Source organism: Bison bison, unplaced genomic scaffold (genome assembly GCF_000754665.1).
Source record: "Bison bison bison isolate TAMUID 2011002044 unplaced genomic scaffold, Bison_UMD1.0 scf7180017864498, whole genome shotgun sequence".
Classification (NCBI taxonomy): Eukaryota; Metazoa; Chordata; class Mammalia; order Artiodactyla; family Bovidae; genus Bison; species Bison bison.
Genome location: NW_011495057.1, coordinates 3,022,014 through 3,037,590, shown reverse-complemented (window position 1 = coordinate 3,037,590; position 15,577 = coordinate 3,022,014). Strand labels below are relative to the sequence as shown.

General features: G+C 44.9%; 1 protein-coding gene across 1 annotated transcript in view; it reads right to left on the bottom strand.

Annotated features, from left to right (window-relative positions):
* LOC104980292 (chromosome unknown open reading frame, human C18orf8) overlaps nt 1–15,577 on the bottom strand; it is a 22,229-nt gene that overhangs the window by 6,222 nt on the left and 430 nt on the right. The window contains exons 2-10 of the mRNA XM_010828923.1: nt 14,981–15,057; nt 12,413–12,497; nt 11,122–11,178; nt 9,681–9,767; nt 5,144–5,284; nt 4,752–4,855; nt 2,716–2,805; nt 2,520–2,625; nt 1,704–1,815 (exon numbers count right to left, since the gene is read on the bottom strand). Coding sequence (XP_010827225.1) covers nt 1,704–1,815; nt 2,520–2,625; nt 2,716–2,805; nt 4,752–4,855; nt 5,144–5,284; nt 9,681–9,767; nt 11,122–11,178; nt 12,413–12,497; nt 14,981–15,057 — 859 coding nt within the window. The remainder of the gene's footprint in view (nt 1–1,703; nt 1,816–2,519; nt 2,626–2,715; nt 2,806–4,751; nt 4,856–5,143; nt 5,285–9,680; nt 9,768–11,121; nt 11,179–12,412; nt 12,498–14,980; nt 15,058–15,577) is intronic.

The following is a 15,577-nucleotide window of genomic DNA, read 5'->3' as shown; positions in this document are numbered from 1 at the left end:
GTGAAGAAGTCTTAAAGGAAGAAGTCTTGAAAGAAGCGGAAAGCGGGTTGAAGTTTCTTTCGTGGCGCTGTCTTGCTTTTTTACACACATGCACAAGAAAGAACTGAAAAAGTCACCTGGGTGAGTTCAGATTGAAGACAGGTTTTAATCAGCTGGTTAGAAAAGATGTTAACTTTGTACAGACTTCCCCCTCCCACCCCCACCCACCCCAGCTCCCCTGGCCCCCGCCCCATTAGAGGACCAGGCTGGAATGTTTAGAGTTGTTTTTGCCCCAATTACCAGCAGTTACTTTCATGCTGAGTAAGCCATCGCAGACACCAGCCATTCATCTGACACCATCTACTCTAAGTGCTGACATCTTTCAACTACCCTGGGAAAAGGAAGAAGCTGCAAAGAACACAGAAGGCTGAGACCTAATCAGATGTGAGAACTACAGCCGACCCTCAAGGCAGGGGTGAACTCCACAGGCCCGCTTACACAGGGGTATTTCTCAACAGTAGAAACCACAGGACTGCACGGCCTGTGGGTGGCCGAGTCTTCAGGTGCAGATGATGGGTATGGAGGACTGACCATCAGTTATATGCAGATTAACCCTCACTGTTGAAGGGTCAACTGTAGCTTGTTCTCAAACTCTGCTCAGCTGGCTGATCCTGCAAGTCCCAGCGCGCAGGCACGAAGCAGCGCTCTGGCTAAACTATCAGCAAGAGCCTGACCTGATTCTTCTCATGACAGGTACTCGGACGTCCTGTCAGTGGGTGAGGCCAACCCAAAGCTATCTGAGAAGGGTTCCTTTAAGAAAACGCTCCTCCCAGAGTTCCACATGTGCACTTCTGACTCTGGTTTATACATGGCAACGACAACCAACCTGCTCCAGACTCCCCTCTCCTTGAAAAAGAACATGGTCTGAGTTCTCCCCTGCAGTCAGTCACAGTGAGTAAAAGCAAAAGGAACGAAATGGCTTTTCCCCTTTTCTGACATCCTGACCTTCTCTCTCCTCTGACTTCTCACTGCCGCCTCTTCGGGTCGGAGGATGGGTTCAGAATAACCTCACAACTACAGCTTTAACACTTCCCATGACCACCAGTCAAGGGAAGACAACAGTCTTTGTCATCATAGTGACACAGAACATAAGAACGATAAAGAGAAGTGATCCCAGGTTAAATAACAGCCATAAATAGCAAAATTTAACCACAGGGTTACCAAGCAGAGACAAACAGAAACGTCAGCATCTTACTCAACATTAAAAACTTTGAGCTTCAGTGGGTAATCACAATGCTCCATTGTAAAACTCAGAGAAAAGAATCATTCTGTTTTCTTCAAAGGGAGATTCACGTCACTTACAAAACGCTTTTCATGAGAACACAACTTTAACTTATAGACTCAGTAGTGTTAGTCGCTCAGTCATGTCCGACTCTGAGACCCCAAAGACTGTCGCCCACCGGGCTCCTCTGTCCATGGAACTCTCCAGGCAAGAATATTGGAGTGGGTTGCCATTTTCTTCTCCAGGGGATCTTCCCAACCCAGAGACTGAACTCGCACCTCCTGCGATGCAGGCAGATTCTTTATTATCTGAGCCACCAGGGAAGCCCAAGATTCAGTAGTGATGTTAGAAAAAACAGACAGAACCAGCCCTGGAAAAGTGAACAGATGTGGGAAGCCCTGGGCCTGCTCCCCCTTCCATCCACACACGGCGACCCCCTTACCTGCTGCGGGGATCTGATAGGGCTGGATGGATCGAGCTGGGAGCACCGGGTGATGCAGAGTGACAGAGCCATCGAATTCCCCCCTCAGCCTGATATCAAATATCACCGACGTCTGGCGGGCAGAAAGACAACCGCGTGGTATCAGTCCAACAGACCGCAGCTCCACCCGCCCTCTCGGGACCTCACGTCTTCTGTTCAGATCGGCTGAAGGAGCCTCGTGTCTGCGATCAACCCCTGTATGCTGGTGCCTATCTGAGGAGGACTCTGCTGCGACATCACAGCTCTCCGCCAGCTCTCACATGGATCCCCACATCTATGACTTGCTGCCTCTGAAGGGCTCCAGTGGTGGGAACACAGCCTTTTCACTTTAACTTGCAACATCTTCATTAGTTAACAACACAGGTGTCACCAGCCTCCAGGAGGGAAGTGGCTTGTCTCCCACCAGACACCCAGCTGACAGGCATTCTAGTGCTTTCTCTGGAGCCACATGGCCTCAAAATCACCATCATTTACACTCACAAAGGAAGTGCAAGGCTCAGGGGCTAACGCAACACAGTGGTTCGCAGGAATTCCTGGCTTAGATGACTCAACCAAATGACTATTCCCAAGTTTGATCTCATGTGTGTTATTTTCTGAAACAGTATTTAATTCCCCTAATCAACTGGTACGGTTTTCCTAAACCATCTACAAGACCAAACCCATTTCTACCTGGAAGAGCAAAACTTTGAGCATAAAGAGCATTTTTTCTAGTCTTTTTCAGAATGTTTTGTCCATTTCCACAGCTCCTTGGAGCAGGACATGCCCCTACACTCATACCTCTGTGTCCTGATGATGAACCACGACCAGGTTGTCCACCACGTTTAGGGCAAACTTCCCTGTCCGGTTTAACTTCAATATGTGCATCTTTTTACAGGCACCTTCTCTGTAAGACAAGAGAAAGGTCACAAAATAGATCAACAAGCTGTGGTTCGTATTTTAAAATTGGAGAAAAGGGAAGACAGCATTAGCGTACCGTGGTAGGTGATACAGGACCACCTCTGCTCCAGCGCTGTTGGAGGTCCGAGAATGATGCCTCAGGAAGAGAACATACAGCTGGCCGTATCTATCAGAGAACAAGGAGACGTAAGTCACGCTGGTCATCTGACATCCTTCCATTCTAAATGCTGAGTTATAAGGCCATGCTGCTGCTGCTAAGTTGCTTCAGTCGTGTCCGACTCTGTGAGACCCCATAGAAGGCAGCCCACCAGGCTTCCCCGTCCCTGGGATTCTCCTGGCAAGAATACTGGAGTGGGTTGCCATTTCCTTCTCCAATGCATGAAAGTAAAAAGTGAAAGTGAAGTCGCTCAGTCGTGTCCGACTCTTAGCAACCCCATGGACTGCAGCCCACCAGGCTTCTCTGTCCATGGGATTTTCCAGGCAAGAGTACTGGAGTGGGGTGCCATTGCCTTCTCCGTTATAAGGTAAGTGAATTGCAAGATACCCAGTCCATCAGATATTCTGCATGAGATATTCTGCAGCCAACAGAAACATTTACAAAGAAAGTGCAATTATCTTAAAAAAAAAAAAAAGAAATCTAATATTAAGTGAAAAAAGGGGGATGCAAAACTAAATACAACTTGATCACAGTATTTAAAAAAAAAAAAACAACCTACAAACTTATGCAGCATGTCCAAAACTACTGGAAAGAAATACAGGTTGTTAATAGTCCTTGAGTGATATGCTGTGCTCATGTGCTCATTCATGTCCAACTCTTTGCGACCCCATGGACTGTAGCCCACCAGCTTCCTTTGTCCATGGGATTTCCCAGGCAAGAATAGTGGACTGGGTTGCCATTTCCTCCTCCAGGGGATCTTCCAACCCAGGGGTTGAACCTGAGTCTCCTGCATTGACAGAGGGATTCTTTACCACTAGCGCCAACCTGGGAAGCCCAGAGTAATATGCCAAGTCCATTTTTCTTTTCACTTTCTTTGATTTACCAGTTTTGTAAAATGAATACATTCCTTAATCATAGGAAAGGATAATCATTTTGCATTTTTAAGCCTCATCTGATAAGTGCTGCTGTGACCAGTTCCTGTAGGCAGGTTTTTGTTCCAGGAGTTCACACTGTGCTGGGTCCTGCCTCAGGGATAAGAAAGAGACAGAGGGAAGGGTCTCCTTTTGCAAAGACTTCTCATTTTATCTTTTTCTACACCATCATGCCTCAGATTTCTTTAAAAAAGAAAAAGCATTCTAAGTGCTAAACTGATGCTGGGAGGGATTGGGGGCAGGAGGAAAAGGGGACGATAGAGGATGAGATGGCTGGATGGCATCACCGACTCGATGGATGTGAGTTTGAGTGAACTCTGGGAGATGGTGATGGACACGGAGGCCTGGTGTGCTGCGATTCATGGGGTCGCAAAGAGTCGGACACGACTGAGTGACTGAACTAAACTGAACTGAAGTGCTAAAAATATTTTACCATTTGGAAACCAGTTTTAGGCCACAGAAGAATCAGAAGTAATTTAGAAGCAAAGTGTTGATAGTTGTTGAACTTGGGTATATAGGAGATTCTCTGAATCAGTTTTATTTTTGTGTTTGATATTTTCATAATAAAGTTTTTAAATTGAGCTATCTACATTTCCAAATGAAAATAAACCTTCCTACACAAATAATTTAGGGCTACATCTATTAGATAAAAAATGTAAACTATGTTTTTCTTTAGAACAAGTATGATATATTTTATCTAAAAAAAACTTTGATAAGCTTCAACTCAGAACTAAAAAAAATTTCTGAAACTGAGAAATAAATTGGCTCAGTGGTCTCATTTTATCAGACTAATGTGGTGAAAAAAAACTTCTCTAAGATCACAAAGTCAATAAAATCAGAAAAGAATGTCCGGAAGATGAGGAGCTTTCTACATTCATAAGACCCGAAGTGGAGAAGGGGGGGGTCCTTCTCGTGTGTTCTGAGGCTACAGGAGCCAGGGCAGCCCTAGTGTGCTTACAACCTCCTATCATGACAGCACTGAAAACAATTATGAGGAGGAATTCTCCCAAAGGACAGACATACATTGTCGCCATGGCAATATCTCTCTCCGAGAGGCTCAGTTTAGTTGACTTTGGGGCAGCTGGTAATTCAATCTCAAACTTGGGCAGCTTCGACATGGTGCCAGCCTGTTTGGGGGAGAAAAAAGTTTTTGCAGAAGCTTATTAAGCCTTCTGATGTTCCAGCACTGCCCACGAGGATACACATGCACTGAGTCTTCCCCTCCTTTTCAGGGTTCCAGGGGCCTGGCCTTAGGATGCATTCTTGATGGAGATGGGATGGTATGGGGTGCCCTCTAGTGGTCAGAAGGGGTGAGGCTCTTGTTGGAGGAACTTGCCCCTTTGAAGTTAGAGGATCAGTTAGGCTGTTGGAGGAACAAGGTCAGAGGACTTTTTTAAAGGGAGGCCGACCCTTACCCGGAAGTAGAAGGGCTGCAGCACATTTCCAAGCACTGTGGTGGACAGCAGAATCACGGAGCCCTCGGGACAGTACATGTACCAGTTCACGTTGATGTTCTGGCTCTTCAGGAGCTTCAGATTCCGCTTCTCTGGTAACACCTGACACAAAGTTCAAGAAACAGAAGCTTTATTTGAAAACAGCAAATGGGAAATTCCCTGGTGGTCCAGTGGTTAGAATTCTGTGCTTCTGCTGCAGGGAACGCGGGTTTGATCCCTGGTCAGGATCCTGCATGCCTCAAGGTACGGCCAAAATAATAAAAAAGAAAATACCTCAAAACTGACATAGTACACAAAGAAAATCATAAAAAGCAACAGTTTGTAGTTAAGTAGGAAAAAAATCATTTTTATTTATTACAGCTACCATTCTTCCAGCCTTGTGCTTATTAACACTTCCAAATCTTAGCTCATTTATTCTTTCCATGTCCCCAAGGGCTGGGCATCATTAGGCTGATTTGAGGGGAAAAAATAAGGCTCCAAGGGGCAAAGGAACCCGTGACAACCCAGGCAGCCCACCTCACTCCAGGGCAGCCCAAGCCCCCACATTCCCACATTCCCAGGCACCATCCTCCCAAGGGTGGGGAGCAGCAGCATCCTTGCTTGTCATGGATCCAGCAAAATAAACCGACGCCCTGGAGCCACATGCACCAGATCAGCCACTGCCCTGCCTGCAGAATCAGCCTTCCTCCTGGTCTCCCGCTCAGTCTGAGGCTGGGGGTAAGGGGGTATCCTTCTTCTAACAGACATGTTCATGAGACTCCATGTGCAAACCGAGTAACTGTCTTATAATAACGGCACATTTAAAATATACTCAGAATCTCCTGATACATTAAGGAGTGCTGAATGGAGCCCAAAGATGATGTTAATGCTCCCAGAACACTGCCCTGAAGAACTGACTTGGAAGTCAGCACTGGGGGCATGGGTTTCTTGATGATCCAGGGATAATAAAATAAAGATGTGTTAGAGTCCTCTTTCTTTCTAACTTATTTCTTGAAGATCTTAAAACCACCTAGATGACCTGAACCTAGATAACCTGAATGTACACTCTTCTACTATCTACAGAAAGATATACTTTCTGTATAGAGTGTTGAATGTACACTCTTTCTATATCTACAGAAAGATATACTTTTAAACGACTGCCCCAGGAACCCTTCTGTAAAGCCACAATCCTTTCCTTGCTAGTCACAGGCACAAAATTCTATTTCTGTGCATATGGGATTCAGGTAGCTTTCCTTTCTGCCAGTCACTGAGGTTCTGATAACAGACCTCCAGCAGAGTACCACGGCATTCACAGCATCCTGTGTTACACGGGTGTGCCTCCTCCATTTGTATACTTTTTTTTTTTTTTCCATTTGTATATTCTAAATTAAATTACACTGGTTTCGTTGGGGCAACAAACTTAACACCTGAAAGAATTCTAACCCTCTCCACATTGGCTCCACTTAAGAGATTTCAGGAGCTTTCTCAATAGATCAGGCAGCTGGAACAGATTAATACATTATTGACCAGGGGCTTTTTGCAGAAACTAAGGCCTGTGGCCAGCAATTTGTTATGTAAGTTAATATTGAAACACTCTGATCAATTATGTTCCGGTAACATAAGATGCATTACTACGTCAGTAAGTTAGTTATTGAAAGATAAAGTCCAATGTAAACAAAAGAGTGAAAAGGCAACCTACAGAACAGGAGAAAGTATTTGCAAATTATCTATCTGATAAAGGGTTAATATTCAAACTATACAAACACTTCCTATGACTTGACAAAAAGAAAATAACCCAATTTAAAAACAGAGGGGACTTCCCTGGTGGCACAGTGGCTAAGAATCTGCCTGCCAATGCAGGGGACAGGGATTCAATCCCTAGTCCGGGAAGATTCCACGAGTTGCGGAGCAACTAAGCCCACATGCTACAACTATTGAGGCGTGCTTGCCCTAGAGCCTGTGTTCCACGAGAAGCTGCTGCTGCTACTGCTGCGAAGTCACTTCAGTCATGTCCGACTCTGTGCGACCCCATAGACGGCAGCCCACAAGGCTCCCCCGTCCCTGGGATTCTCCAGGCAAGAACACTGGAGTGGGTTGCCATTTCCTTCTCCAATGCATGAAAATGAAAAGTGAAAGTGAAGTTGCTCAGTCGTGTCCGACTCTTCACGACCCCATGGACTACAGCCCACCATGCTCCTCCGTCCATGGGATTTTCCAGGCAAGAGTACTGGAGTGGGGTGCCATCGCCTTCTCCGCCACGAGAAGCTACTCCAATGTAAAGCGCAAGCACCGCAACGAAGAGTAGCCCCCGCTTGCTGCAATTAGAGAAAGCCCTTGAGCAGCAACAAAAACCCAGCACTGCCAAAGATAAATATTATTTTTTTAAAAAGAGGAATAGACTTCATCCAGAGCACGAACAAAAGGCCAACAAGCCGTGAACAAGGTGTACACCATCACCAATCAGAGAAATGCAAATCAAAACCACAATGAGATACCATCTGACACCCAGCAGGATGACTGCTATGGATAAAATAGAAAACAACAAGTGTTAGTGGTAAGATGGAGAAACCGGAACCCCCATGCACTGTCGCCGGGAATGTAAAATGGCATAACTGCTCTGCGGAAATGCCTCAAAAATTAAAAACAGAATTATTATGTGATCCAACAATCCCACTTGGGGGTTATATACACAAAAGACCTGAAAGCAGGGTCTCAAAGAGATACTCACAGGCTTGTGTTAATAGCAGCATCATTCACAATAACCAAAAAATGGAAGCAATGCCAGTGTCTGTTGGTAGATAAATGGACAAACAGAATGTGTTGTATGTATTCAACTGAATATTTTTCAGGCTTGCAAAGGAAGGGAATTCTGACGCATGCTGTAACATGGATGAACCTTGAGGACACAATGCTAAGTGAGACAGGACGGTCAGAAAAAGACAAACACTGTACGATTCCATTTATAGGAGGTAGAGGACCTTAAAGCAGACAAATTCATAGAAGCAGAAAGGAAACCTGTGGTTACCACGGGCTGGGAAAGGGGAAACGGGGAGTTGTTGTTCAATAGGTACTGAGTTTCAGTTTTACAAGATCAAAGTTCTGGAGCTCGTTTTCACTACAATGTGAAAATACTTAACGCTCATGAATTATACACTTAATGGTTAAGATGGTAGATTTCATGTTATGTGCTTTTAATCACAGTTAAAATCTGGGACATCCCTGGCGGCCCAGTAGTTAAAGCTTCCAATGCCAGGGGCAAGGGTTCAATTCTTAGTAGGGGAACTAAAATCCCACATGGCACAGCCAAAAAATAAAAATAAATAAAATAACAATATTAAAAAAAATTTTTTTAATATTCTTTTTAAGATAAAAAGGCAATTCATAAAACAGGAAACACAAATGTACAATACACAAAAGATGCTTAGCACCCTCCTAATGAAACACGCAAATTAAAATGGCTTTCCACCTCTCAAGATTGGCAAAAGTCTACAGATTTATGATATCTAGCTCTGCTAATGGTGTGGAAAATGGAGATTCCTGTATTGCTAGTGAGAATGCAACTTCTGGAAGAAATTTAACAGTATCTGTTCAGGTTTTAACTTTTTATTCTTAATTTAGTTCTTACTCCCAATTTATTTTTTGGCCTTGTTGCTGGCATGTGGGATCGCAGTTACCTGATCAGGGACAGAACCTTCAACAGTCCCACCCCACACATACCACCCGCTGGAAGCAAGGAGTCTTAATTACTGCACCACCAGGGAAGTCCTGTTCAGCTTTTTAGTTATTGATACTTAGATTACAATTGCCCTTCCAAGAATTGTGTCATCTAAGAATATAAAGCAACGTTTACAAGTTCATTCACTGCTTGAACTCACTACAGAGTTGTTTGTAATAACTAGGAGACAAAGATGTTCATGAACAAGAATTGGTAAAACTGTAGCACATCTACACACCTGAATACCAGTCAGAATAAGATATGGTAGGATATCTAAGAAATATCCCTATGCAAAAATAAAAAGGTGCCAGTCCCCAAAGTTTATACAATATAACCATATTTCTAAGTGTAGGAACCAAGTGGAGGAGCAGGCACCAAATTAGTTCATAATGGTTACTTCCAGGGATTATGGGGGACTTTTTACCTTCCATATAAAGTAAAGGTAACATCTGAATGTTTTACAAAAAAATATAATTACTCATAATTAGAAAGAAAAAAAAAACCCAAGTGAATTCAAAAAGCTGCCAAAACATGATCACAAGCCTTGCTCCAGAACAGGTAAGTAATAAACGTCTGTTCCTGGTTGTTTGCTAAGTCCTATCTGACTTTTTTGTCACCCTGTGGACTGCAGCCCACCAGGCTCCTCTGTCCATGGGATTTTCCAGGCAAGAATACTGGAGTGGGTTGCCATTTCCTTCTCCTGGGGATCTTCCCAACCCAGAGATTGAACCTGTGTCTCCTATATTGGCAGGCTGATTCTTTACCACTGAGCCACCCAGAAAGCCCAAGTAATAAATATAATACCTGGTAAAATTCGATTCCTTGATCTGTGATGAAGACAATTTCAGTAGAACTGGTCCAGCAGAATCCTAGTATGTTGGCATTTTTGGTCTGAAAAGAATTGCAGAAAGATTTTTTTTTAATTAATAATAAAAAAAAAGAATCTGTAATTTTTTTCAAAAGTTTAAAGTACCTTGCTGTTTATATCGCTTTTTGATAAAAGTTACCAAGACTTGATTACTTATGAACAAATCATATTTTCTGTTAAATACAGTGTTCCCAGATATCCACCTGAAACACCTCACTGAAGCACCTGAATGTGAAGTCCTTCTTGTCAATAGGATGGGGGAGGAACTGAGTTTGGCAGGAAGGTAAGTGCCCAGCACTCTGATACCAACCTCTACCTTTAGAAATCAAAAGACAGCTGATATGCTGAGTCAAACACATCATAAAAGCTAGTGGTATAAAGGTCTAAAGGCCTAAAGATTTTCTGTGGCAGTTACCCAAAGTGGGGTTGAAGATCCTGAGCCCTGCCCTGAGTCACCTAGTGAAGAGCCACGCTGGGAGCCTCAGGGCAGCCAGGCTAGGACCAGGCTCTGCTGCACAGAGCAACGGAGTCTGCCAGGGGCTAAGGTGTCTGCAGATGGGCCCCTCTTTGCTGAGAACCCACCAGAAGTACTAGTCACTCAGTCGTGTCCGACTCTTTGTGACCCCATGGACTGCCAGACTCCTCTGCTCATGGGATTCTCCAGGCAAGAATACTGGAGTGGGTTGCCCTTTCCCCCTCCAGGGGATCTTCTCGACGCAGGAGTCAAACCTGCATCTCCTGCTTTGCAGGCAGGTTCTTTACCTCTGAGTCACCTGGGAAATCAGGAACCCAGGTGGATCCCCAAGTAGCAAAACCATTACAAAGATGTGCAAAGACAAACCACTTCACCAGCAGCTTCTGCTGGGTTTCCTAGGTGCCAAGATGCTCTCTAAGCTGAGCCCCCTCTAGCTCATCACGCCCAGCAAATCTGATTAAAATGGATTAGAATCTCCACTGACGGGAGGGACGGAAGAGGAAGGACACGAGGAACGCAAGTCCAGACAATATCATCAGGAAACAGAGGGAAAGAACTCCTTTTCCGAAAACCTCCGAAGAGGCTGCTATGAAGGGAATCCAAGGTCTGACCCAGCGGAGAAGGGCAGGGGCCACAGGAAGACAACAGCCACCAAGGGCTGAAGGGGCTTGGTGTTTAACATCGTCCATCCATTTAATCCTGCCAGCTCCGTCTTACAGCTGAAGAAATGCACTCTAAAAAATTTAAAGGGTGTCCGAAGTCAAAGCCAACGTGAGGCAGATCCCAGGGTCCAAGCACAATCTAATTCCACATCTGTGCTCTCAGTCACCCGGCTACCCTGTGCCTCTGGCCTTGGAGTTTACGCCCACCAGCTCAGACAGAATCACCCCATCGGCCCATACCTTGCACTCCTGAGTGTACTCCAGCTGAGAACTATCCGGGATAAAATTAGAAAAGTCCTGAAAGGAAAGAAGCACACAAGAGGAGAAGTGTGGATCTTCAAGTACAAAGAGACAAGTGGAAAAAGACAAATTTAAAAAGTGGTCAGAAAAAAAAAAACAGACAAAACCCCAAAGACAGGAAAAATAAAACAACCGATCTGGACAAACTGCCCCGTTATCAGCAGCAGGTTGACAATTCCAATTTTTAAAATGAGTTAATCCAAATATTGTTAGGGTTCAGAAACTGATTTTGAAAATGCATTCCTCAAATGACTGACTTCAGAGAAATGGGTTGCTATATTTTACAAGAGGCTTTCCAAAAATTTTAGCAGTTAATACTGACAGAAAGAAACAGGATTTGCCTTTCTCAACAGCTTTTTCTCTACAAATGGCGATGGTGAATACTGACGAAAGCCAAAATGCCAACAAGCTGCTCCAGATTTGAATATCTGCTCTTAAATCAAGCATTCAAAGATGAGATAAATGAAAATATGAAGTTACTGAGGTAAGGCTAACTCCCAAAGTTGCCAAAAATATGCTTTGCAAAATCTATGGTTCCAGTTATCCATCAAAACAAAAGATGCCTGATGTTCCAAATAACTTTTAAAAAAACTTTACGGGGATTCTCTCCAATTCCAGGGGTTAGGATGCCTCACTTTTATTGCAGGGGGCCCAAGTATGGTCCCTGGTTGGGGAGCTAAGCTCCTGCAAGCCACGTAGAGCAGCAAAAAAAAGGAAAAAATTAAAAAGAGGTACATTTAAAAAAAAAATTTTAAGTCAAAAATGACAAACTAAGGCTGTTAAGTATTTATCCATTTAAATGTCTTTCTCATCTTCAAGAATCCAAAAACTCCAATACAATGCAGCATGGAACTACAGCTTCCATGAAATTAAAATAGAAATGGGTCCTTTAACACTGGAATTCTGGAGTTCGTTCTCTTCCAAATGTACTTCTGGTTTTATATTTCCCTATTCCGTATTTCTTATTATTTACCGTGTATCTTTCTTTGGTCTATTTTCTTTGCTCTCAAATGTCTGACTCTTTGCGACCCCATGGACTGTATTCCGCCAGGCTCCTCTGTCCATGGGATTCTCCAGGCAAGAATACTGGAGTGGGTTGCCATGCCCTCCTCCAGGGGATCTCTGGTGTCTCCTGCATTGCAGGCAGATTCTTTACCACTAGCGCCACCTGGGAAGCCCACCAAATGTACTTCTAATGTCCTTTTCTTTGTACTATAAAGATATGTCTTACCACGGTCTTTGAGGTCCTCTGAACAGCCAATATCTTATTTTCCAAGGAAAACTTGATGCACTTCACTTCTCCTTTGTCCTCCATTCTTTAAGAAGAAAAAGCAGGTGATGAGTTGTACAGTTCATGACTGCATTCTAGCTTCTATCATTTTATGAGAAGAAAAAAAGACAAGTTAAATATTCAAGAAGCAGCAAATCTTAGTTTAAAATGATAATGATGTTTCTGAAGCTTATAGGACCTCTTTTCAAACAGCAGAGTCCACCTGGCAACACGAGACAGAAGAAACTGACCTAATTGCCGTAACAAGTGACTAAGGAGTTGCAAACACTGCACTTTCACCTGAGCCTCGTTTCAGATGTCACTGAGTCTGGACCCCAGAGTAACTTTCTCCACACACTGCCGCCTTCTCTCTCCATTGCCTTCACAGCAACGCCTTTTTTCTCCTGAGATGCTGGTAGCTGTGAGATATTTACTTACTTATTTCTGATTGAAGTATATAGCAGCACTTTTGAAAAAGGAGTCTACTTTTTCGCATCCAGCACCCCACAGGCTGCGCCGCGAGGACGCCTCCACCTCCGTCTCACAACCACTTCAAATGGAGGTCAAGAGGAAGCCAAGGTCTGGATCACTGGGGAAACTCTCGAAGGAAAGGTATCACTCCCTGTCCTGATTATGGTGATGGTTTCATGTATCAAAACTCATCAACTGTGTATGTCAAATATATGCAGCTAGTAATAATTAGACCATAACAGAGCTATTAAAAGTAACAAGACGTTTTTAAAACAGGGTAGGGAATTTCCTGGTGGTCCAGTGGCTAGGACTCGGCACTTTCACTACTGGGCCTGGGTTCGATCCCTGGTCAGCAAACTCCGATCCCCCAAGCCGCTCAGTGTGGCCAAAAAAAATCAAAGAGGGTAAACTTGGTATCTCCGCTCAAGTCTTCCTGAGCCCCCTGGGCTAGATCATCATAGCTTCACCCCCACTTTCCACACCCAAGCGACCAGCGAGTCTTACCCCAGACCTTCCTAAGCAACCCCGGAGAGCCTACTGGATGCCAGTCAACACTGTCTTTGGTTTACACTGCCTTCAGGCAGGTTTCCACTGCACCGGCTCAGAGCGCAGCAACTAATCAAGCTTCAATGCTGCACCAGTGCACTCTTCCCAAATACTGATCTTTTCGCCTTTTTTAAACAATCTAACATAATGAGATGAACCCTGAAATCCACAGCAGAATATAGAGGGTTCAAGCCGACTGCTGTCAGTGGCCACACCACCACCCACGCCTTCCCTGCGTGAAACCTCGTCTTCAGTCACACAGACAGGGAATCCCCCTCCAACAGGGAGACTGCTTGTCTTCATGTTCTCTCCATCCAGAAGCCTCCTGTCCACCTAGAAGTCTCCCTTTCAGGCCTCGATCCTCTCTGAGGCCTTCCCCCTCCCAGGCAGTGGTCTTCCCCAGCCCGTCCCAAGATAAATGTCCATCTCTTCTCTGTGCCTGCATTCTGAAGAGAGGGTGATTACAATATCTATCACAGGAAATACTAGGCGTCCACTCCCTGCCTCCCAACACTCAATGTATGGGTCTTCCAAAAGGGGGTTGCGCTCACATGCTCAGTGGCTCTGTCCTGTCTGACTCTTTGCGACCCCTAAACGGGGCCAGGCTCACTCAAAGCCTTCACGCACCTGGAGCCCAGCACACTGCAAGCAGTGTTTTCCCAACAAAGGATGATCAAAGAAAAAGAGGCTGATTCATTTTCTACTTCAAAAATTGTTTTCTAGGGACTTCCCTGGTAGTCCAGTGACTAAGAACTCCGCGTTCTCAATGCAGGGGGCCCAGGTTCCATCCCTGGTCAGGGAACGAGATGCCACATGCCACAAGGAAAAGAACCCACACGCTGCAACTAAGACCTGGCACAGCCAAATAAATAAAAACCTAAAAATAAAAACTGTTTCCTAGTTACACAGTCCAACTGTAAAATGTTTTTAAAGTCACCACTGAACTGAGGATCAACTCTGTACTTTCCCCTCTGTAATCACAAGAGTTAAGGTCATCAGATAGTTTATCATCCAAACTGAGATAATTCTGAAAGTGAAAGGAGCTGCTACCCATAGTTACACCGGTTCCATTGGGATATACTGGGACATCCAGTCCCCTTAAGTATACTGGTAGCTGAAGTTTTAACACACAGGATTACATGGCAAACACTAACCCAGGAATCTCCTCCATCTCCCAAACGCTCTGGAAAGCCCCTGAGTCAAGAGGAAATAAAGCCCCTCTTCCACCAAGAAACCGGAAATACAAACGCTGACGCTCTGACTGGTTAATTTCAAGAGACACGAATTAGAGTATGTGAATCCCAAAACAAGTAAAGACTGCACACCTTCACTCTGACAGGAAGTCCAAGGATATCCACCAAGACTGTATAGCAGGTGTCTGCTTCCCTCTTCCTACAGGCAGGGATGTGCCCCACACCCAACATATAAAACAAGCTTCTAAATGAGAAACAGATAAAAACACCATTTTGTTTACACGTTGAAACAGTCTGGAAACGTCAATATGATAATTACCTAAATGAGATGGGATTCCTGTCATCGGGGCCTTTCACTACCACTCCAGTGGCTCCACCAGATCTAACGGCAAAAACCTGGGGGAAAAAGCAGCGACGTTTTACCATGCTGAACTCTGAAAGGCTCCAGACATCTATACCCACCTGCGAGGATGATTTCTGCTACGCCCCACCCTGGGTTCAGTTGAACTAACGTGGCACTTAGCAAACTGCGGATGCTTGGTGTCCACATGAATTTTAAGAAACAAGAGAGTAGTGACCAAAACAAGCTACCATTCGGCACGCTGCCCGCCGTGCGAGATCGGGTCGGTCCTGGAGGCTGCAAGCTCTAACCCGTGAATGCACTTACGCACACCCGGCTACTCAGCCCCGGGTTTACAAAATTCCCGAGAACAGTGAAAATCTCAGCGCCTAAATCTTTGACTGCAAGGGAAACTGATGACGAGAAGGCGTCGGGGAAACACCGGCGTGCCACGAGCGGACCGCAGCGGCCGAGGGGCGCCAGGGTCCGCCCGGCTGTCACTTCGGGGGAGAAAGCCCTGGCCGCAGCAGAGCCCGGTCACTCGGATTTCTCACAGGACGGGACTGGCGCGGCGGC